Consider the following 25205-nt stretch of genomic DNA (forward strand, 5'->3'; position numbering starts at 1 on the left):
CTCTCACCACCTTCTGTTATTTTAATTTTTACTACTGTAACGTCTGCACTTGTATTTAATCCTTATTTAATTAAGTTTTTTACTTAATTATGTAACTTTTTCTTTCTTTTTCTTTCTTTCTTTCGTGTTTTTTCTTTTTATTTGTAATATTTCTTGAGCGGCTGTAACGCAAGTAATTTCCCCTTGTGATAAATAAAGTTTTTCTGATTCTGATTTTGCTGAAATTAGTTAGTTTCCATTTACATACAAAGATTTTTTTTTTTTAATTCCTCCTTCCTGCCTTTTATTGTGTTAATTATATTTGTCTATTTTGTTGTTGTCTCTGGTGCACACTGGTGTATTTTTGCACAAATATTCCAATGTGTGTGTGTGTGTTTTTTTTTTTAATACATACTGCAAATGGCAAATACATTGACCTAGAACTTGCCTTTTATTCACTGCTTCTTTAATCTATTCAAAGTCGATTGCAAACTTTTATTTCTCTGACATTCAAAACAAGTAACGGATAAATACAATATGTAAGTAACGTTATCATAATTGAGTTGCTTTTATGGGTACTTGTACTTTTTGGAGTATATTTCAAAATCAGTAATTTGATTTGTACTTAAGTATGTTTTAAATAAAGTAAAGTAATTTGTTTCATTTCAACAGAGTAAATTATTATTATTTGTTTTAAAATGATCAACGGACATTGTGAAATTACAAAAAATAAAATAGCCAGACACCAATTAAATGCATCACGTCATAGCCGACCAATCAGATTATACGTTATGCACGGTGCCAAAACAACATTGAATGCTGTTTTTTTTTCTCAGTTTTAGAATTCACAAATGTACCTATACTTAAAGCCTGACAATCTTTTTTTTTTATTTTGAATTGAATTTATTGGTGTTATTTTATTTTGAAAAAGAATTGTACATTTTGACAAACCTTTTATTTTATACAGATGCCTTTGTGGAAAATAAGTTAAGTTTTAATCTTGCAAGATTTAATCTCCTACTTTTTAAGTTTATATATGAGATGTTTACTGTAAGCAAGGGAACGTGGCAAGATTTATTACAAAAAAAAAACAAAACAAAGTAACTAGTAACTTTTAACTGCTACTTGTACTATTTAAATTAAGTTACTTGAGTATCAGTATCCTCTACACATCTGACTGGGAGTGTTCAACACTTAATACTGTCTAAGCTATAATACAGTCATAAAATAAAGACATATGCTTTATATTTAATAATTTAATATCTAATTTAAAGTGAGAACAAACAAAGTTTTGTTGTGTCTTTTTCTTGGATTCGTGCAAAAATGCATGTCATTCAATTTGAAAGGCGGGAAGTCGGCGTGAGATAACTTTCTCTTTTACATAACGGTAAATCCTGTTATCAGTGACGGAGGTGCTCTGAGACCTGCAATCCACAAAGAAAAAACATGTGTGTCTTAAAGATATCACTGGAGTGACTATTCAATAAATGTATAAACTTAGCACACACACACGCGCACGCACGCACACGCCCGCGCACGCACACACACACAGACACACACACACACTGATGCCTTTGTTTGTCCAGTATTTTTTATTTCCTGCTCTCAGTTAAAGTGAAGTCCGACCCGGCTGACCTAAATACACAAACACAACTGTTGCTCTGTATCACGCAACAACCTGAACCTATTTGTTTCGTTGCAGTTATTTTTAGGGTGAAGAAAACTGATGACCTCCTTGTATTCACTGGAACATTTAGCGCTCTCCTCCAATGCTAGCAGCTTGCAACTTACTGTTTTCATTTTTTAAATTTTTTTAAGTGTTTGTTTTGTGTTCGTGTTAAAAGGATTTATGGGGCGAAATATGTAACTGTACTGGTGATATTTATTTATGGCAGCTAGTGTTAGTAGAGGGGGATGAGCAACAGCCAGACATGTTGCTTTAGTTCTCTGGAAAGAATGTAGGGAAATGGGATGAAGTCTTTATGTGTGTGTGTATTCGGGTGTGTGTGTGTACATATAAGCATGTGTGTTTAAGTGTGTGGGGGTGCCTACTTTTCCAAATTGAAGAAAAGAAAGAGAAAAAGAGTGGAAGTCATCAAGAACAAGGCTGCGTCCAAATTGTCCCTCCTATCTCCTTTCCTATTCACTTTTCCTTAACCCCCGGAAGTGTTTAAGTGGCGGCCATGATGAGGAGTGTTCCAATTCTCTACAAGCCAAGGCTAACCTCCTTTAGCCTAGGAAACACTGATGCATCCTTTACCAAAGGAGATTAGATAATGCTGACCCACAATTGCTTGCGGTGACAACATTTAAAGGGACCCACTCATCTGAGCGTTCAGGGAAATTCACGAAAACTGACAAGGGACGCAAATCATGTAAGTTAGCAATGCAATAAGATGCCTTGAACTACTTTATTAATCTAAAACCCATTTCTAATGATATGTAAGCCATATAATCAGATTATAAGTGACATAAAACAGACACTCTGTCGTTCAACTAAAATATATCAGTGACACTTTTAGCCACATTATGTTTTATTGAACTAGGAATACTTTGTGCGGTTGTACATTTGTATGCCTACAACGTTATGTAGGCCAATACATTATCTTGCATAAATGTAACAATTTCATAAAATCATACTTATTTTAGATTAATGTTGATTTCTGAGTAGAAGGTGAGTGTGAGCAACCATTGTCAATGTGACATTCTTTTAGTTTTACTTTTGTTCCTCGTAGCCTGGTAGCCTCTTTTCCTTTGATTTATATTCAAACCTTGTGATTTTTGAGATTATGTCGGCGGAAAGTGTTTTATATACGCTTTTAGTCCATTTTTGGAAATGTGTCATTTTTTCACCACGACAGACACTTCTAACCTTCACCGCCGTCGGATTATTACGTCATCTAGTGGAAGTGCGTCTGATTGTCAAAACAATGTGATGGCCTTTCCCTAACTCCTGTAGGAAGTTTCCTAACACCTTTCCTTAACCCTGTGACGTCATCCACGGCGTTAAGGAAAAGTGGATAGGAAAGGAGATAGGAAGGAATATTCAGACGCTGCCAAAAATTAGAAAAGGGGACGGATTTGAAGGGAAAAAGAGATCCATCCATCCATCCATCCATCCATCCATCCATCATGTAGTGACGTATAAAACTAACATACATGTATTTGGGCTGTTAATAAAACCCACGGACAATAAACCCCACAATCTTCTAATAGATGGAAAAAAAGACACAGGATGCAGGAAGTTTAGCAAAGGGGAGGAGAGGAGAGACCACATGATAAATGGAGATTTGTGAGCGGCATAACTGATTGGGAGGTCTTTTTGGGGAAACCCAAAGAAAGAATAAAAGCAAGAAGAAAGAGACAAGGAGAGGAGAATGTTGCCTTTGATACAAGGGTGCTGAGTGGTAATTTCTCTCTCTCGTGTGTGTGTGTGTGTGTGTGTGTGTGTGTGTGTGTGTGTGTGTGTGTGTGTGTGTGTGTGTGTGTGTGTAAGCCCGTGCATGTGTGTGAGCCAGTCTGTGGTACAATAGGGGGCTGACAGGGCAACAATAGCGACTCTGTTAGTATGCAGGTAGTGTTGGGGCCACCCTGCAGTCTCCCAATGCGGCCCCAGGGCAGGACCCTACACGCACACGAACACGCACACGCGCACACGCCATAAACAAGATCATCTTTGGAGGGGATGTGCGTTAGTTTGCACAACCACAACAACAAAGATGTTGAGATGAAGGTGTGTTTGAAGTTATTTCCATTAACAGTTTTATCACACAGACTGGCATGGAAAATCACGTTTATTTATCATTAGCTTTGTGAGGTAGTCAGTTAATTTAATAAGATGATAACACACCAAAAACAACCGCCCCTCTCACATCTGTGTTTTTACCTCAACTATAACTATAAGAAATGACTCATGATGTTGGAACCTTTTTGATGGCTGGTTTAGTGAAATAAGTCAAAAGGACGATATTGTCAACCAACCAACAATGGTCTTGGTTTGTTGTTCAAATCCCACTTCATCGCAGTTGGTAAGTCCTTGAGTGGGACATCTTACTGACTTTGTTATGAAAGATTGTGAATGAATGCTTGGTTGTGCTAAACGCTAATACTAATACTTCGGCGCATTTATGTCTGTTGTTATTGATTTTGTTTTAGTTGTAGTTGTTGATATGTCTGTTTTGTTGGTGTAATGTGATTGTTATTTTCATTGTATAAATTGTATTGTCATTGGATAATCTATTCCCAGGAGGAATAGCTTATGCTTAAGCTAATGGGGATCCTAATAAACAAACAAACAATAATGATACAAAAACAAGAGAAAAATAAAATTGAATAATTGAAAATTCACTTTATAATATTTGTGCTACAGTGATATACAGTATATTCCTTTAGCCTCATTCAGAGGGCCAAAGTTGAAAAAGGTTATGTTTCCTCCCTCCCTTGTTATTCCACATTTTGTAAAATGTCAGCTCCTATTGGGCGAGTTGGATTTTTGCCCCCTTATGAGTCATAAGGAGGAAACTCCTCCTCCTGACAATCCTGGCTCCTCCTGTGAGCTCCTCCTTCTCGACTACCTCACAAGTTAAACAAGCATAGCATAGCATAGCATAGCATAGCATAGCATAGCATAGCATAGCATAGCATAGCATAGCATAGCATAGCATAGCGTAGCATGGTGACGACTGCTTCTTTATAGCTTGGACACAGCGAGACATTGATAACGTTTGAAGATACTGGATAAAAATCAAAAGTGCTTGTACAAATGTCTCAGCTGTAGTTACAAATCAGGCACATCACATCACAGGACTTTCTTAATGATTGTACAGGTTCACAAAGGAATCCCACTGATGTCTGCTGACAAACCTCCCAAGAATGTCTGAATCATAAACCTGACAAAAGCCTGTCACAGCTACTTATTTTCAAAGTTGTTTTATTGTTGTTGGGTGCAACCGCTAAGCGATAACATGCAGAGGCAAGACAGACGATAATGAGTAGTAGGATGTGACTACAAACTAAGGTGTTTTATTGGAATTTAGGCTTTGTGAAGAGTTGATGGACAAACAACATTTATTTTGCCTCAGCAACTTATCCAAACATTTACATCATAGAGTAAAATCAGGGCTTTCAGCTTTTGATGTCAAGTCAGAGAGAGATTTATCCAATCCAATCCACTTTATTTACAGTATATAGAACATTTAAACAACAAAACGTTACCAAAGTGCTGCACATGAGATCATAAAAAGATTAAAATCAAAACAGTGCAAATGAGCAATAAATAAAATAAATGAAACTAAAATAAATAAGAACAATAAAATAAATAAAAAGACACAGGGGACCACACAACTTACGCGGTACTAAAAGCCAGAGAATAAAAGAGGGTCTTAAGACCAGATTTAAAACCCTCCACGGTGGGGGCTGTTCAGACGTCCTGGTTTTACGGTTCCTCTTAGGAACCTCAAGCTGGAACTCTCCTTCCTTAATGATGTCTTGTGGAGGTTGGTACAAAATGACACACAGTTATTTGGCTGTATGATAACATAAATTTAAAAAAAAACTATGAAAATTGCATAAAAATAACCTCAAAATTAAAATAAAAAAAAAATTAACTAATATAACTACTATATACTGCCTTTCAAAGCCTGTTCAGCATCAGATAAGTGATGCTGCTGCTGCTGCTGCTGCTGTGTAATGGCCCTGATGATGTGCTGACATACTTCAGCATTGACCCTGTTATAGTAAGATTAAAAGTTCAGACAATAAATTCTTTATACAAGCAAATAAGTTAAAAAGACATTCAAATAGTGTAATTAAGGGCCACTGAAAGGTTTTTTCTCCAGTTTAAATTGAGACTTGACACATATTCTTATCATGTCTAATGAGGAGCAGTTCAAGTGTTTTTTTTACATTGCTGCGTATAGGTCATGGACACAGTGTTGGGCAAGTTACTCTAAAATTGTAATACATTTTATATTACTATTTATAGGCGTAAAAACCTAACATATTGACCATATTACCACCTCCAAAATGTTAAATGAGTTACAATACTTAATACTTAATACTTATGTTAAGCAAAGCCAATTTAAAATACTAATCCTATTACATTGATACCATTACAGATTAATGTTTACAAATGTGACATCACAAAACACTTTCCTTTTCCTTTTAAATAAAAATATGCAAACAACAATGTATCTATTAAACAGAAACAGAAAATAAAGCCTTAATGTTCAGGTATCATTAGGTATGAATGAATGAATTTGAAATGTGTCGTCCGTTTCCACGGCCATGCGTTGCAACAATCCGCTCTGCAGGAAGGAAGTCGGTGTGGAGGTTCTTCTTCTACACTGCAGAAATGGGTAGAAGAAACGGTGGTGTTTTCAACACCGTTTTGACTATTTTTTATTCTTTTTTTGTTTTTATTGGAAAATCAGTGGAATTCATTAAAGTCTCAATGTATCTTGGTAACTGAGATTGTAATATATTGCTGATTTTGGTTTCAGTAATGCCTTTTTTACTGCGTTACTTAAAAAAGGAATATATTACACTTGTTACTTTTGTAATGCGTTACTCCCAACAATGGTCACGGATAGAGCAGAGCTGTTTTTGGAATGGCAGATGTGTAACGGTACGTGATAAAAGAGTATGTTGTGCCTCCTGAATAGATTTAATTCTATAGTTTTTATAATTTACGGTCATCTCTCCTTCCTGATGTTGGACCAAGACTGACCGTTGTATTTTGAGTTCATGTTCCAACCAAGATCATTTCTATCATCATTTTCATGTGAGTTTTTGGTGTCATTTTGTGTGTTTTGTTGTTGTTTGTCTGTTCTTTTTATTATTCAGTATAATTTTTCTCTTATTGTCTGTGTTTTTGTTGTCGTTTTTTGTGTGTTGTTGGTATTATTTGAATTATTCTCTCTCAATGTGTGTGTTTTTGGTGTTGTTTGGTTGTTTTTTACATCGTTTTTGTATATTTCTCTGTTATTTTTGTCGTGATCTTGGGTCTTTTTCTCTCATTTAGTGTGTCTTTTTGTCCTTTTGTGTGTTGCTGGCAATAGTAAGCATTATTCTTTCTTGGTGTGTGTGTTTTTGGGTGTCATTTTGTGTATTTTGTTGTTGTTTTTCTGTTTTTTTTTATTTTGTGTGTTTTTCTTGTCGTTTTGTGAGTTGCTGGTAATATTTATTATGATTATAATTTTGGAGTAAAAATAACCATTATAAAACCCCATCTCTGTATTGCTTTCATTTGTTTATTTTCCTCTTCCTCTCTCAAGTACGTTCTGTAGTGCCATCACGTAGCCCTAAGGGTACATGTACCCCTATTTGAGAAACACTGGTCTATGTTATTAATATGTGGTGAGTTTTATCACTTTCCAGTGTGAGAAATACCATATGTGGCATGTGAATGTATGACATTGCTTGAGACTTGAGAGCCGTGGTAAAATGTTCAGGTTCAATTCTGTTTATGTTTAATTAAAAAACCTTGTTTCCCCAGCAAACTAGTAACCAAACCTGTTTTATCTTCCTGCCCAGGTACTCCTGAATCTCTGGAGGAGAAAGAACACCAGTTGTCTACCATGATTGGTCAGCTGATCAATCTGAGGGAGCAGCTACTCGCTGCCCATGATGAGCAAAAAAAGATGGCCGCCTCTCAGCTGGAGAAGCAGAGACAACAGATGGAGCTAGCCCGACAGCAGCAGGAACAGGTGAAGTTCTACTGATGTGGATTTAGCCTAGCCAACTGATTCAGAGCGCAAAGCTAAGCTAAGCTAAGCACACCCTGGACCAGGCACTTGTCTATCAAAGGCCAACAAACAAAAATGAACTTCACACACAATGGGAGAATGAACCAACACACACTGAGGGGGAATGTATAAACTGCACAAAGAGTGTGTGTGTGCGTGTGTGTGTGTGTTATGTATCTACCTTTGTTAGTAAGACTTCAGACGATGCAGATAGGCCTCTTCAGGTGTCAGGTGGGAGTGTGCAAAAAGAAAGTGTGTTACAGAAATGGAAGAGAAACTCTGGACAGAGAGGCATTTAGCCCCGGTTCTCTTTGTTTCTGCTGTTTGCAGACACGTTACTGTAGGCAGGCGTACAACAGGCTCTGTTTGGACAAGTCCACACCTCCCATCACAACACATTCCACCTTTCACAGCTTTACAAAGGAAAGGACAAGGTGGAGAGAGAGAAAAGAAACAGATTCTTCCATCAGTCAGTCATTTGGTTGTTGAGACTTGATAGGATAATGCCCTACAGACAAACCCTGAGAAAAATGCCTTTAATGAAATATGACATGTGTGCAAATGGGGCGCCGCCTCCCATTCAGCAACCTGTAATTACATTTTACAATAAAAAATACCAAACAACTCCAGCAGAAAGCAGAGGTGTTTTTAAGACTTTTCTTTTATTTTGAAAGGGCAGGATCACGTGAACATGTGAATTACTTAATACATGTCCCACCGCCTGATTAAAGAAAAATATGTCTTTATTGAGCCATCTCACATTAAAGGAGACAGAGAACAATGCTAACCTGTCTGTTAGAGGTGGAGAGGGCAGAGAGACAAGCTGAGTGTTGTTAGCTCATGTCATAAACATGTCAATCTTACAAAATTAATATTAGTGTGTGAATTTGTGAATAAACTTTTAACTGAGCCGATCAATACAATTTTTAAAAAAGCATAATTTTCCTCTTTTGCATTCAAGCTTTTTAATTACATCAGCCATTTCCAGGGCTTTGCCTACAACTTTGTAAGTGCCATATCTAAAAACTACAATAGTTAGTGTTGTTTCTCATGGTTGCTTTCAATGCAGTAGGTTAAAGTTGCAGTACGTAAGTTTTTTTGATGTCATTTGGTCAAAACTCCATACTAACCTTTGAACATATTATAATTGGAAGTGTTCTGAGAGGACACGGCACCTTTGCGTCTTCTCTCGGCTCTGTATTGAAGCTTTAGAAATCAAGGAGCGTGGCGGTCTTTTTGAGCCAATCAGAGATGTTTTGACAAAGCTAGTGGTTCATGAGCTGTTTTGGGCGTTACTATTGGCTGCTCGACAAAAGTTGAAGCGCATTCACGTCCTGTCAGTAGTGAAGGTGCAATGGTGGACGTTCCAGCAGGAAAAGTTCCCAAGCCAAAAATAAGAAGAGGGAGAGGGAGAGCAGACGGAATAAGTGAACAACAGGGAAACAAGAAGTAAGTCATATTCGAAACAGGGAGGGTGGGGGTGGGGGTGGTTGTTTTCATAGCACTCTCACACATTCTACATACTGCAGCTTTAATTTGAACATTTATTTGTCAGCGGAAACAGAATATTTGTTTCACTGCAGTGTAGCTCTGCCCTTCTGGACTTTGCTTAAAAAGTTACAATACCGTAATAAAGTTAAATCCACAACTTCGGAAACCAGGGTGTTTTGGAGTTTATGGTCACATCAACAATATTTTGAAACCTGGAACCTGTAGTGAATTTCAAATGCAAGTTCTATCAAAAAATTATTCTCAATACTAGAGTTCACTCTGATAATTAGCTTCAAATGTCCTGCTTGTCGGTTAGATATTGTCTTCATCATCCAACATCCTTCTAGTGCTGGTGGTGATGTAACCATGTTGTTTTAGACGTGCTGTCAGTTTTTACGTTGCACACTTTTCATACCGATAATTCCTCCTAAAATCTACTTTAGTCGATGGGACTTCCAATGATTTTCGTGCTCGCATCTGTTGAGCAGAGTGCTCTGCATTGCTTCCTGAGTGTAAAAAAGGTATCAGGCTGCAGGCCGGTGTGCTACAGAAGTAGCAATAACAGCTCCAGAGAAAAAGTAGCACAAGCACACGTTTGATTCTTCCAAAGTAGAAAATAAAAAGTATATTAAAGAAAATGTGGAGAAAAGCACTAAAAAATACCTGATAAAATGGAAATACAGTGTCAGCTAATGCAAGCCAATGGATGTGGTACAAAAGCTTTAAATCACAGCCAGCCTAAAATGTCTTTCTTTTAAAAAAAAATGCATGTTAGAGTTTGTAAGCATGACTTCTATAGGTACCCTTTATGGAATAAATTGCCAGAATTCCATAGAAGGACTTCTGCTGTCTGAATGTGTAATCACGTTCAAATAATTACTTATGTCCATCATTTTTAACATCCACTTTTTCCATGTGTTCAGATTGCCAGACAACAGCAGCAGCTCCTCCAGCAGCAGCACAAGATAAATATTCTCCAGCAACAGATTCAGGTTAGTGTGCACACACACCGTACACACCATACCAGGAGGTGTCTTCAAGCAGCCACACACACACACGTCTTTATGTTTTCCTCTCCTACGCTCCAACGCTTCTAACCTCCTCATTCAATCTGCCAGTCTCACTGCTGATTTCTTACTATTGGTTCTGTGTAATTGTTACATTTCTGTTTGTTGGCTCCATTGTCATTGTGTGCCTCTCAACTGCATTAACCTTAAAGGTCGTGACGCTTTGGTTTTGTTCCGATGTGAGGTGCGATACCAGACATCTGCAGATATACACACTGTAATACACAGTGGTTAGCGTGCAATAACCCTGGTGAGCTGGATCGATTTCCCAAGATCCTCCATGCTGCCTCCTACATCCTCTTTTCATTTATGTTCATCAACATACATTTTCCACCTCACACTTTCTAAAAGCTTCTTTTTATTCATTACAATTACTGCCAAACTTTATTAGTAAAGCAAAAGCTGTAGGTAAACAGACAGACAGACAGATAGGCTGAGACGATATGCTCCCAATTCAATTTTAATCACAATACTTGGGTGCCGATTTGATTTATATTGCAATTCTGATTTCTTTAGTTTTGCAATTTGATAGTAACAATTATATCCTTTAAAACAAAAAAAAAAAAAATACAAAGGCAACACCCGAGCAACTAGAAACACCATCAGTCACGTTTTAATACTTTTGCTCACTTGAAAAGTGGGTGGGTTCAAACAAAAGGTGCTCTGTCCTGAGTTGTTTAACAAATACAGGTGTAAATATCATAAAATAAAAGCTGTAATTCTGAACTTTTGTCTCATTCATGTTTTGATCTGAAACCCAAATGTCTTCAGTATACAACAAAAACAAAGGAATATATATATATACATATATAATATATATATTGAAAATGAACTGTGTGATATAGGCACGAGCAGACCCTCACCACCCTGAAAACAGGAACAGGTGGGTCAGATAATGGATGGATGTGAAAATGTAGCATTTCCATTCAGGCTGGCGGAACCCAAACTGTATGAGAGGAAGATGGTCATCTGTTTGTTACCAACAGCATATGAGATTATCGCACTGTTCAAATCCAAGGTCCAGGTTAATGAGTTGAATCTTTGCATTGAATCAAGAATCACCAACACCTGCCTCGTCTGCATCAACACAAATATTACGAGTTCTCTGAGAGGCTCCTGTTGATGCACCAGAGATGTAAACTCAAGAAAATTCATGAAATGCAGAATCAAAACCACTCAGGAATAAAACAATTTGGTTTACGGAGGAATTGCCATTAACTGAGCCATGGTCTGACTGTGGCTTATTACTGGGCTATAGACCAGGTAAGCGTGTGGGGGATAAAACCCCAAATAAAACCACATTTAGCAGTGCCCGTTAGTGCCACACAGAGCGTTTCAGTGTTTGTAGCTCACTCTTTTTTTCAGATCTCTACTGGCTTCCTCAGTCTTGTGGGATGTTTGGTCTGAAGCTGCACATGCTAATGTACGTCTAGTCTGCTCTCGACTGATGAAGGGTCTTCTACTACTTTTTATTGAAGGTTGTAAATCAACAGATTGGTTGATAGATAGATAGATAGATAGATAGATACTGTAGATAGATAGATAGACCAGTTCACTACATTATCAGCGACACCACGTAGAAGCCGTTATTATGTCAGTGATGCTCAACATGAGGCTCTTTATGTCCTAATTTTTATTATTATTCCCCCAGAAAACCTTTACCCCAATTTTTGTCTTTTCTTGAATTTTTTTTTTTTGGCCACTTGTCATCCAAATAAGCTAACTTTTGCCCAGTAAATAACACTTGTTTCCTTCTTTCCCTACATTTTGTCTCTTTTTGTTCCACGTGTGCCCTTTTTCACTATTGTTTGCCATATTTTGTCCATTTAAGCGATCCTTTGCCATTACCACCTGGTTCCTCTTTATTTGCCCTTTTTTGCCCATTCTTGACTTCTTTTGGCCCATTTTAGTCACTTTTTACTATCTTCTTGCCACGTGTTTGCTACTTTTGGACCATTTTTGGCTACCTGTTACCATGTCTGCCTCCACTTACTTGTGTAAAAAAAAAACCTAGCAGACCAACCAGCCCACCAGGACAATGCCTGGTATGTCAGATGACCAGTACACCCCTAGATAGAACTCATCCCCACTCTGACGCTTCCTTTAGTGCTTTGTTAAACTGCCTGATGGCTGAGGGGAGAAAACGTTTCTTATGAGCGTCTGTTGGAGAAGGAGCATCTCTGTCGCAGCAGAAGATGGTGGAGACGATAGTCAGGGTAATCCATGGAGAACAGTTTGTTCAGAGTTTTCCTCTCCACAAAAGTTTCCACCACTTTGCAGCAGTTAGACAATGAGGGTCCTAAACCCCCGGGGATGGGTTACAGCCATTCACTCCAGGACCTTCAGCATGTGGGATGAGAGGACCACTGCTCGGTTATCAGTGAGGGTAGATTGTGTCTTCTTCTTTGCATTTGAGTTCATTATTACAAAGTCTCACCTCACAAAATTCAGTGAAGAGAGCCAGTATAGCCTGATGTAAAGTTGACATACAGATATCATTGATCATTGCTTACAATTGGTGTCTCCATCACTTTTTCTTTAACTTCTCATCACTTCCACCTGAAGCAGTGGAGCACAATATAAACTCACAATCTAACCAATAAATTGCCAACAGCTGTGAAACACATGCTAATACATTTCCTCGATATGGCTCCATGCCATGTGGGAATTTAGCCAGTTTGCACTTGGAGAGGTTGTTTTTCTGTAACTGGTTGGACTGCTAATGAATTACATCAACTTGTGAAGCGATCTGAGTCCACTTTCTGCTGTGACTGCTTCGGCATCGTCTCGTTCCCCATTTTACCCCCCATTGATGCAGAGCAACGGTTCTCTCCATGGTGCTCCCAAGGTGTGATATACTTAATGATTGTTTCTCTAACCCCCAACCTTTCTTCTACTTCTTCTTCATCTGCTTCTTTTTTATTATGTGCCCTCATCCTTGGCTCTTAATAAACCTCGGATCAGACTTCATTAGGCCTTTCAGCCCCAGGGGAGAGCAGACCATAAAAAGCAGCTCATAGTCGGATCCTCTTCCACGCTGTGAAGTATAGATATCGTGTCATGTTTAGTTTGGAGGATGAAGAGATCGGCAGAAAATAGCCATGGAGTGCAGCCTGTTATCATCTGCTGTGAATTTACAGTATCTTGTGTTTTACACCTGTGTTATATGTTACAGTGGTGTTATTGTCGGATACCAGGATGGCAAGTCAAAAAAAGACCCAAACAAGGAAATCAGTTTTCACTCAAAAGTTGCTAAATATTAAATACACAGCCCGGAGTGTTCGGAAATCTCTTATTATGTTTTAAGTTATTTATAAAACAATAGCATTTCTTGGCAAAACAAGTGAGCCAGCGTAGTAAGCAACATATGGTGCATCTACTGTACAGGGAGTTTGAATTATTATGGCTAAGCTCCAGGGTTTAGTCACTGGGGTACGGGCTGTTTACGCTGTATATCGGATGTGTGTTGGCCTTAAACACACAGGCAGCGCTGCTCCAGTCTGTTTCCACTTATCAAATCCAGACCTGAGCTCCTCTTAGGCCAATACTCAGAGGGGCTGACCAAATGCTACTGTTTCAGCTCCAAAGAATAGGCTTCAGTGTGGTAAAAACCACTCGATCCAAGAGCCAGTTCTTGGATATATCTTAATTTAAAATTCATAATGTAGCCCAGATGGAGAACCAGAATACAGTTGTGTATTTTTAACTTTTTGATGTCATAAAACCATTTTATACTATCTATTGGCCTTTACTTTTCACCCCCAGATGATAAACTATGAAGGTTTTCTAAATCAGTGTCTTGTCTTTGTTAGATTAACCAATAAAAACTTAGTCGAAGCTGCTTCGAAGCCAATTCTTTTCATATCTTGGTCCCTTCTTCAGCTTTTTCCTCGATGTGTGTTTGTCAGCTCGTGTGGTGGGGGAGCATAGTTCAAAGTGACCCAGGTTTCCTGTCATGTGGTTTTAAATGGTGTGGAGAAACAGTGGGGGATGTCCACAGGTTAAAGAAACGTTTCCGAAGGCCCCTCTCTGATAGATATGGCTGCACACGCGTAAACACAAAAGAAGAGAGAAACCCAGAGGACTGAAGATAACGGTGCTAGCATCTGATGTTAATTCAAAGATGATATCGTCAACATTAGTGCATAATCACAAACACACACACACACACACACAGCAGTGGCAGCCCTTTGTGCGCTGTTAGCAGTGCGACCCAGCCCAGCCTGGTGGCTGACAGGCATGTGTCTTTGTTAAGTCAGTTCCTATAATGGCTCTCATATGTGGCCCATTTCCTTCAGGCCCTCAAAAGCACAGGCCCTAACCGCACCGCCCGGGCTCAAGCTAACGGGCTAATTAATGACTGCGAAGCCGCACTCCTCCTCCTCCTCTTCCACCTCATTCTCTCTGTTCTTCATTTATAACTCTTGTATCCTCCTTTGCCTGCGTTTGCCCTCCTCCATATCCTTCTTTTCTGCTTTCTGCCAACCACACATATTTCATTATGTTTCTTACCTTTTGACACTGTCATATTGTTTTTCCAGTGTTTTTTTTTTTTCTTTTCGTCTGCTGTCCTCTGTTTAAACGCGACTGATCCCAAAACATCCTAGATAATACAAAACACACAAAATAACAGAAAAATACACAAATGGACAAAATAAACACACAATATGACTCCAAAAACAAAACAAAAAATGATAGAACAATACACAAAATAAATAAAAAATGCACAAAATTACTAAAAACAGATATTATATACAATATTACTCCAAAGACATCCAAAACAACAATAAAAATACACACTATGACAACTAAAAAACAATATTTTTGTCCTTTCCTGTATTAATGCAGATATTTATTATTCTAAATGCTAACGGCCCCCACCGATTTAAAAGTTAGCCCTCCTCTATAGTGTAAAATCTTACTTCTAGAAGCTACTGTACCTAAAAGGTGGGAGTGTTGCGTACAATGATTATTGCAGTTTATCTGTTAAAAAAACCCAATACCATTCAAAAAAAAAAAAAAAAAAACATAAATTCTGTTAAAGTGATTATTATCTATATGGTATTTTGTATCATTAATTTGACTACAGTGATGAATAAAAAAGGGTCCAGTTAATGTCACTGATTAATGGACTGGATTAATGTGTCTGTGCAGCCTGTGTGATGTAAAATATATAATAATAGACATCTCACACTGTGCAATGTGTGCATCACATTGAAATGTGTACTAAATATGTCTGAATATGACCGTCCTCTCGTGTATCTGTCCCTCTTCCTGTTCATTGTGCAGCACCGTGTCTGTATACCTGCACACCACTTAGGTGCACCCCTGACCAAAACAACAGAAATGTTGATTTAAAAAATATATAATATTATTTTTAAATCATAATCAATACATCATTAGTTTAGTTTGGAAATGTGATTTAAATATGGTTTGTATTGGAAAGTTTTTACAATATTGAAGCAGCGTCACATTCATAGAGAATGGAAAGGGGAGTGCAGGTAACACATGCTGCTAACTGCTGCACTACGATGACTGCATTATTCCCTTCACCTTCTTCCTGTTTAAACACATCAACATACAGACGCACCACATACGCACTCATTGCCCCCAACCCGGCTACCCTGACACAGGAGAACCATTAATTCTCAGTGTGTGTGTGTGTGTGTGCGTGTACACATGTTCCTTGTTGCCTAGGTGTGTATGTGGATGTGTCTGGTGGGCAGTTAAAGGAAGGGGACCTTGTGTTTTCTTAGGGGCTGAACACAGGGGGGCCCAGCAGCACCACCTTGCCCAGTCCATTCATCCAGTGCCCCTCCCCTCCCCACGGTAAAAGGAGATCTTTGTGTGTTTGCGCCAGTGAAGCAGCCCCAGTCAGTCCCAGTGTTCCCAGAGGAGCACAATGAATGGGAGCATTTTGTCCCACTCTATAACCTCCACTCCCCCTGTTTCACTCTTCTTCTTCTTCTTCTTCTTTTTTAGTCCTTCGGACAAACAGACTCCTTTTCTTCTTTCTTCATTCTCTGTTCTCTGTGTCACAAGACGTCGGACCTCCTGTCTGCCTGTGTGTGTGTGTGTGTGTGTGTGTGTGTGTGTGTGTGTGTGTGTGAGACCGGTGCCTCCCAGGATATGTGGCTTTTTAAAGCCATGACCCAAACATGGTTGTCATGTGAGGAACACTTGTAACACTGTCTGCACACTCCAGACGAAGCCTCGTCTGCACAATACACACATCAGACACACACATTTACGCACATGCCCCACACATTGTATTGTTTATTTGTTTTGGGGGCCCGCACAACCTTAGGTCGAGGGCCGCATGTGGCCCGCGGGTCAACAGTTGCCCATGTCTGCTGTCGTAGGTGTTAGAGCTAATCAAATAAAGAACATTCAATTAAACTTTATTTATATAGTGCAAATCACAACAATAGTCATCGCAAAGCGCTATCAAACTATAAAATTCTAAAGAAAAAAAGAAATAGATACTATTTGATGTCTTAATTTTGGGCTTTAGATATAAAACAGATGTGATATGCTTCATTTTAAACACATGTAGTAACTGAAAATAATGGTTGTTGACAAATTATAGGTATGAGAATATTATATTGACTTTCTGGATATAAGATTTACCATTAAAAATGTTATATTTTTTACAAAACGCTCAGTGCTACTAGTGTTTATAACAATAATCAGGTTTAGGACAAAACAAACAAACAAAAGTATAAAACAGATGATAATTGAATGTTTAAATCCTTTCATCAAACAGCAGCAGCCAACCCTAATCATCTATTTCTCTCTGTATTTATTTGCTGACGCTCTTTGAACTTATCCACAATAAACATTTAAACCCTTCCCTGCTCATAAACACCCCAGAGGATTGTCGTCCTATACCCAACTCCAAAACCAAAGCCTGCCTCTGAAATGCTGTAATCACACAACATGCTGATGGTGTAAGTTTGAGCTGTAATAATGAACGGCTTGTGGAGGTCTGCAGCAGGGACTGATGGGAGGGGGCAGTGCAGTTAATGAATTGGTAGTAAAGGAGATGAATAGATGTAGATGGCATTGAAAAGGAAAGAGATGTAGGAGTCGCTCTATAATCCCTGATTCATCACAAGGAAAGAGAAACAAAGGGTCAGAATCAATCACAGGCATGATAAGGCTCGATTAAATGTTTATCAAGAGGATTCTGTTCATATACATACTGTATATGAAATATTAGTAGAAAATGAATCGTTGTAAAGCAATCTTCCCATTCAGATTAATATTCAATAATCTACTTTTAACAATAAATATATGTACAGAGGTGTAAAGAGTACTGATATATCCTACTCAAGTAGAAGTAAGTCATACATAAAGTACTCAAGTAGAAGTAAAAAGTAGATTTATTAAATAGTACTCATAGTAAAAGTTACTAGTTACTGTCATCCCCCACATAGAAAAGAAAGTGTCTATTTGTACGGTTGCTGTACGGACAACCCCCGGTGCTATTGGTACGATTACCGAAGTACACGTACAGTACGTAGTGGGTTAGGGTTAGGCTATAACCCAAAATCGCAACAACTTTTAGGGTTAGGGTTAGGGCTAGGTCTAGGTTAAGTTTTAGTCTTAGTCACGTGACCTAAACTGGCCAAATAGTGGCACTGTGTACGGATAGAATGTTGGTATATTGATACGACACTGTATGGATAGCCACTGCCTTTATTTTTATTAATAAATCTTGCCACGGTTCCCTTGCATACAGTAAACATCTCTTGTATAAACTTAAAAAGGAAAAGACCAAATCTTGCCCATTCGGAACTTCTGTTTATCTGTATAAAATAAAAGGTTTGTCAAGGTGTACAATTATTCTTTTTAAATAAAATAATGACCAATGAATTAAATTTAAAAAAAAAATGAAAAATGTATCATGCTCTAAGCATAGCTACATTTAGTAACTCTAAAACTGAGAAAATGACCAGCATTCAATGCTGTATTACGTTTAATCTGATTGGTTGGCTATGATGTGATGCATTTGATTGTTGTCTGGTCATTTCATTTTTTGTAGTTTCACGATGTCCGTGGATCAATTTATAAACAAAAAAAAAGAATAATTTACTCAGTAATGGTTGGGTAAAGAAATGTAACAAATGACTTTACTTCTGTTTAAACAGACTTAAGTACAAGTACAATTACTGATTTAGAATTATACTAAAAAAAGTACAAGCACCTCTAAAAACAACTCTATTACATTAACGTGAGTGCTCGTAATCCATTACTTGCACCTCTCATACATATATATAACTTTTAAAAGTCTTTTAAAATAACACAGTACTGTAAGGTTAAAACAATGATATTAGACACAAAGACAATTTTGTTTTGGTGTTGATTAAATTTGAAAGGGAGTTGTTACTGCAACCTCCAGGACTTTAGACAAAGGGCGTAAGAAAGAAGTCATGACATATAAAGGTCTTTACTTAATTTAAGGATCCAAATGGGACTGGAGTCATTGGCCGAACTAAACAAAAGTAGGGAGGATGCTGATGCTGGGCCAACCTGCATAGGGCTGTTGAGACTCGCACCCAGCGTCTTATCACTGACTCAAATCTAAAACTTATAGTAAAACGAAAACAGGACAACCAGCATTCTCTTCATTGAGCTGTCGTGACTAAATTTTCCCACTGTGGGATGAATAAAGAATAAAGAATACTCTACATTCTCCAGTCCAAAATAAAACAACAAACCTACATACAGTAGAGTTGAGCATTGTCTGCTGATGTGTACATGCCTTTTATTCATCCGCCCCTCTACACCTGACATATGACTCAAGTGATCAGCTGAGGGAGGAAGACAAGTCAAATGTTCTGTGTTGATGGTCTCTGTCAGTCAGTAGCTGGGTTTCCATTACCCTTGGAAATGTGCAAAATCTAAATAGTGCAATAAAAACTGCTATTGAAAACACCTGCATTTAAAAAAAAAAAAAAACACTCAAATATCGCTCAAAAGTTTTTTACGCCTTCATGTGGAGGAATTTCAGACGTTTCGATATTTCAAAAGCGCTATGGAAACACTTTTTCCACAAATACATGGTCACATGATCACTTCTTTCCAAGAAAACATGGCGCGGTACGTGTAAACAGAAGATGAGGCCGGGAAATTTCTTAGCATTAGACCTTATAATTATTACTGCCACATTAGACATGAGACATCAAAGGAATACAGAATGTTATAAGGAGGTTTGGAGCGTCTGTCATTCTGCAGTGAAGTCACGCAGGATGAGATTTAACGGGAGTTACGAGGTTCCAAAACAACCTTCAATGAAAACACGTTAAAAGCGCAATCATACTTTTTCAGCATTTAGAAATATCACTTTTATTATGCAAAAATCTGTAATGGATACACAGCTATTGTCATGTTAATCTCTGAGATAAAAGATGTTAATGGTAAAAAGCATATTTGATGACTGCTGTTCCCATAGACACTTGAATATAAAAATATTCTTGTAAAGCATTTTAAAACCTAATTTACATTTTTTTCATGAGTAAAAAAAAAAAGTCTATAATTTTACAATTAGAGTTATTTCATAAGAGTATTTCATCAACCCAAGTCTGTAAATATTAGTCACTCTTGTTGTCATCACAGTGTTCATTATTACTTTATGATAAACATTTGTGCTAAAATCTATGAAAGAAGAACAAAAAGGTGAATTACAATATTTAGCAAAAACACATGGGGGCCTTATGATTATCTATGCAGGGGGAATAATGGATGGAAAAATCATATCAATCAGACAAGGAACATTAACATCATATTTGATTAGGGGGGTACAACCAGCCCTTTTAAAACTATACTATAAATAAAAGCCTATATAAATATTAACAACTTCAACAGATTCATTTTGTCCTCTGTTAATGCACATGAAGTTCTCATTCATGTATATGTATTTCTCATTTTATTTTTGGTTGACTGACTTTCCAGATATGAGCTGTAGTTCTTATAAAGGGTCATTGTTCACCGTGCGCACGCAAAAATTAGTTATAGATGCAAAGTAATGACATTACATGGAGGCAGCATGGATTTATTACTACTCATAGAGAAGAAACAAAGCAAACACGAAAATTGGCCAAGAACAGACAAGAGGAGAGATGAATAATAACAGAAATGAACAGGAAATTGAAAAAAAAATGTTGATTTATTAGATTAGTGACTAAAAATAAAAGTCAGATACAGTCATGTGATGTGACAAAGGCAGCACTAATAGAGTCCTGCAGGGGTATCTTTAATCTGTTCTCCTCACTTTGAAAACCTGCAGCCTTTAGGAGTCCATCAGGCTGACAGCTGTTAACATTTGTGTGTAAAGATATTATTACACTTGTCTCCCTATAAGAGTAAAAGTCCTCCCCCATCTGTGGGTCCACTCTGTGTGATGAGCTTAAAACATGAAGCTCTCGTTCACAGTTTTTCTAATAAATGTCCAAATATCTCACAAACAGAAGATTTCATTTTGAAACAGAAAAATGCCGCTTATATATATATTTTTTTTTTTAATTTTTTCGGCGTTTCTGTTTTGGTTTTAAGTCAATAAAACAAAATAACCACACTGTTTATTTGTTATTTTGATTTGTTTTTAAAACACAATAACCAAAGAATGAAGGGATTGTTTTGCCATTTGTTTACGTTACCTTGACTAACTTTTTAGTTCTGCTTTCTCTCTCTCTGCTTCAGGTCCAGGGTCACATGCCTCCCCTGATGATCCCAGTGTTTCCTCACGACCAGCGTTCTCTGGCTGCTGCTGCTGCTGCACAGCAGAGCTTCCTTTTCCCACCAAGCATGTCCTACAAGCCAGGTACACACACACACACACACACACACACACACACACACACACACACACACACACACACACACACACACACACACACACACACACACACACACACACACACACACACACACACACACCAACTCAAAACACACACACTGGGATCCCAGTCTTTACTAATGAGCTGTGTCAAGTGAAGAATGTTCTGGAAATGAGCGGAGAGATTTACAAGCCTGTCTTCCTCACCTCAAGATCAATACATTGGACACAGCCAGAGCTGGAATGTCTTTTTCATGGAGCGCTGAAAGAAAACATGTCAGTTTCACACGTACGCACACACACACACGCACACGCACACACACACACACACACACACACACACACACACACACACACACACACACACACACACACACACACACACACACACACACACACGCGCGCGCATACTCACAACCCAGACCAGGGTTGGGGTCAACTATAATTACAATTGTAATTGCGTAATTGGTAATTAATTACAACTATGACGTAGTTATAATTGTAATCACAGTTGGAAAAACATGTTGGTGTTGTAACTGTAATTGAATTGTAATTGAGTTTAGATGTTTTATTTCGAACAAATGCAATAATACAAAAAACAATATTACAATGAACAAATGATTAGATGCAAATGGTTTCCCTCCAAACAAAACAAAAACAAAACCATTAAATTACATATATTACTGCATACATTTTTGTGTTCAAAAGGAAGTGGGTGGAAGAATAAACTTATTAGTCCCGCCCCTTCTCCTACATTACCAACCCAGTCATTACAGTTACAAATAATACATTTTCAGAGTCCTGTTTTCCAGACATAACCACTGTCAAAGCTTTTCTTTGTTGTCCCCACACTCACAGACCTAAAATTAATTTTATTTCTGTTTCAAACCCTTGGCCTGAAATACAACTTAAAGAGTTTGAAAAACAACTAAATCTGCAAATTTCAGTAACTTTGACTTATGGAACAATGGATTTGTATGATCTAAATAAATATCTGGTCTTATGTATGTAGCCTTTTGCTCTCTTTTGAAGTTTAACTATTGATTGTAACTTTCTTTTGTAATTATTTCCCCAAACTTCTGCGCAGTATGTGAGATATGACTTTGTAATTGTACTTGACATGAATATTTTACAAAAACTACAGTTCTATGACTTTACATATATGTAGTTAAAAATTATTAAAATATGTTTCATATCAAGTTTAACTGTGTCAGTTCTCTTGCAGAATCATTTTACCATTAAAAAAAAATATATATATATATAATCTATGCATATATGACAGAAAAAAAGCCTCAGACGCCCACACCAAAAACATTAATTCTAATATTTTCATTTATTAGGAAGCCTAACAAGGTCGTCAAGAGATGAGAAACAAATGAGATAATAAATGATATTTTTTGTGTATTTTACAGCTGATTTAAGACATGGATAAAAACTGACTCTTTATAATAATAATAGTAACAATGCATTGGATTTATATAGCGCCTTATTTTGGTCACTCAAAGGGCTTTACATGGCATTATTATTTCATTTCAAACTTAGTGGTGGTAAGCTACTATTGTAGCCACAGACTGACAGTAGTGGGGCTGCCATAATGCGTCACTGGCCCCTCCAACCACCACCAACACTCACTCACACACCACATTCATCAAGGCTGTGAAGTGCCTTGCCCAAGGACACAATGACAATGACTTAACTAGAGCTGGATTTGAACCCCCAACCCTTCGGTTATTGGATGACCCACTTTAGTAGTTAAGAACGCAATAGTAATTCATTTTCAGGGGAAAAATATTTGTAATTTTATCATTATTGGAAAAAATGCTGGTCAACGTAATCGTAAATTGAATTGTAATTGAACATGGGTAAATGAAGATGCAATTGTAATTTCAAAATGTTTTTGACCCCAACCCTGACCCAGACAAAGGACGATGCAGACAAACAGATCACATGTGTGCCCATAATGTGCTTTATAAAAGAAAGCATGCGTGCTGAAAGCGTGCAGCCACACACCCCCCACCCCCCCACCCCAAGGACTCCTCTACAAACAGGTTCAACCAAACACTTAAGCCACGCCTCCCGACTGAGGCAAACAAAACCCACGTCTCCCTATAGAAGGATTGCCTTCACCACCTGCTTCCTCTGTCCTTTACACATTCCGTTCCTCCGTGCATTCCTCCAGGTACTCGTTCTGAGCCCCTCATGCTTCATACAGAATAATCCACGTTTATTCCTTCTGCTATGAGCACACACTCCCACGAGGCTGCAGAGAGAGAGCCAGAGATGAAGAAAGAGATTCCAAAGCCATTATTGTTCATTCTCCTCTGACATTGGTCGGTTTTCAACAAAGACAAACATGGAAAGCCTTTTACAGACAAACAGTAGGGGTTATACACGGTGCTTGTTCATGAATTTGTGAGTGTGTCCCAATGAGGAAGCTCTGGTCTTGAACTCTGTCCACCCTGGTCTCATTGGTTTGTGTGGACCTGCAGCAAGAATTAACCTTGGAATAAAACACTTGGGTATGAATAAAAACATGAGAGGACACAAAGAGTGAAACAGCAATTGTGGCTGAAGGTAAAGAGCATGGGTTGTGTGTGTGTGTGTGTGTGTGTGTGTGTGTGTGCACTACTTCACTGCAGCTCACCTGCACTGTGTGTGTTTTAACAGGTGACAATTACCCAATGCAGTTCATTCCTTCTACAATGGCAGCAGCAGCAGCGTCTGGCCTGAGTCCACTACAACTACAGGTAATTCATTATACCAGGTCATTATGTGTGTACTGGTAATTTTCAGATTCTAAAGTCTCTATAATGTATTTTCAATAATTTACTCATGAAGCAGTCAAACAATGCCTTCACAAACATGCTTCAGTCAAGTTACAACTAAGGGCCTGATTTACCAGAACTAGGATCCTAAATATGGTGACTGCAAACACAAAATGAAACGTTGGAGGTGTTTGTGCAGGGATGGGCAACTCTATAACAGCGGGGGGCCACAAAAAAAATATATATATATGTGTGGGTGCAAAGTAAAATAGCGTGTGCAATTTCCATGGTTTAATTCTAGTGAACATACGCATGATAAATTGATAAATAAAGTTTGTACCAATGTGGCGGTTTAGGTAGAATCTGATAAAAGACAAAATAAAACAATTTATTTAGCATTTAACATTTTTTAGGCCGGCACTCTCACACACGCACATGCATCAGCCGTGCGCATACACTCACTGCATGAGACTTCGGAGCTTTGCTAGTAATATCAGTGAGAGTGTGCGGCTGCTCAGACGTCCCTCCCCCCCCCCCCCCCCCCCCCCTCTGGTCTAACCGTCCGTCCGGTGTAATCCGCGTTGATTCCGTGGGGATTTCAAAATGAAATGAAAATAAACGTTTTGAAACTGAATTACCAAATACGTCGAAAATAACGGATGCACAACATGAGGCCAAGCTGGTCAGAAAGTTTCAGGTCGAACAGACCCTGCATCAGGGAGAGATTTGTTCCACCCACAGACAGACAGACAGACAGACAGACAGACAGACAGACAGACAGACAATCCTTGAATTATTAGATAGATGACCAATCAGAGCATTAATACAGAGAGGAAATTTTTCTTTTTTTTGTCTTTGTCTGTGGTTGTGATGTTTTGTCAGTTTTTAGTCATTTTGTGTGTTTATGTTATATTTTTTGTGTTTTTGTTGTAAATTAGTGTATTTTTCTGTCATTTTCTACATTTTTGTTGTCGATTTGTGCGTTTTTTGGGGTCACTTTCTGCATTTTTTTTTTTGTCATTTTGTGTAATTTTGTTAACAGTTTGTGTGTCTTTGAAGCTATTCTGTAATGTGTTGTTGTTTTGTGTGTTTTTGTGATCATGTTTGTTTTTGTTGTCATTTTATGCTTTGAGTCATTTTGTGTGCTTTTGTGTACTTTTCTGCTGATTTGTGTGATTTGAGAGTTATTTTGTGCATTATGTTGGACTTCATATTCCTTCCAACTACTTGAATTACAATTTTTGGGGATTGGGGTGCCACAAAAAAAGTGACTGAGGGCCACATGTGGCCCCTGGTTCGCCAGTTGCCCATGTCTGTG

General features: G+C 38.0%; 1 protein-coding gene across 2 annotated transcripts in view; it reads left to right on the plus strand.

Moving 5' to 3' along the window:
• The window catches only part of LOC114465883 (transcription factor SOX-6-like), a 130953-nt gene that overhangs the window by 67976 nt on the left and 37772 nt on the right, over positions 1–25205 (plus strand). For both annotated transcript variants that reach the window (XM_028451191.1, XM_028451192.1), the window contains 4 exons: positions 7513–7685; positions 10139–10207; positions 20987–21107; positions 23790–23869. In XM_028451191.1, coding sequence (XP_028306992.1) covers positions 7513–7685; positions 10139–10207; positions 20987–21107; positions 23790–23869 — 443 coding nt within the window. The remainder of the gene's footprint in view (positions 1–7512; positions 7686–10138; positions 10208–20986; positions 21108–23789; positions 23870–25205) is intronic.

Source organism: Gouania willdenowi, chromosome 6 (assembly GCF_900634775.1).
Source record: "Gouania willdenowi chromosome 6, fGouWil2.1, whole genome shotgun sequence".
NCBI lineage: Eukaryota > Metazoa > Chordata > Actinopteri > Blenniiformes > Gobiesocidae > Gouania > Gouania willdenowi.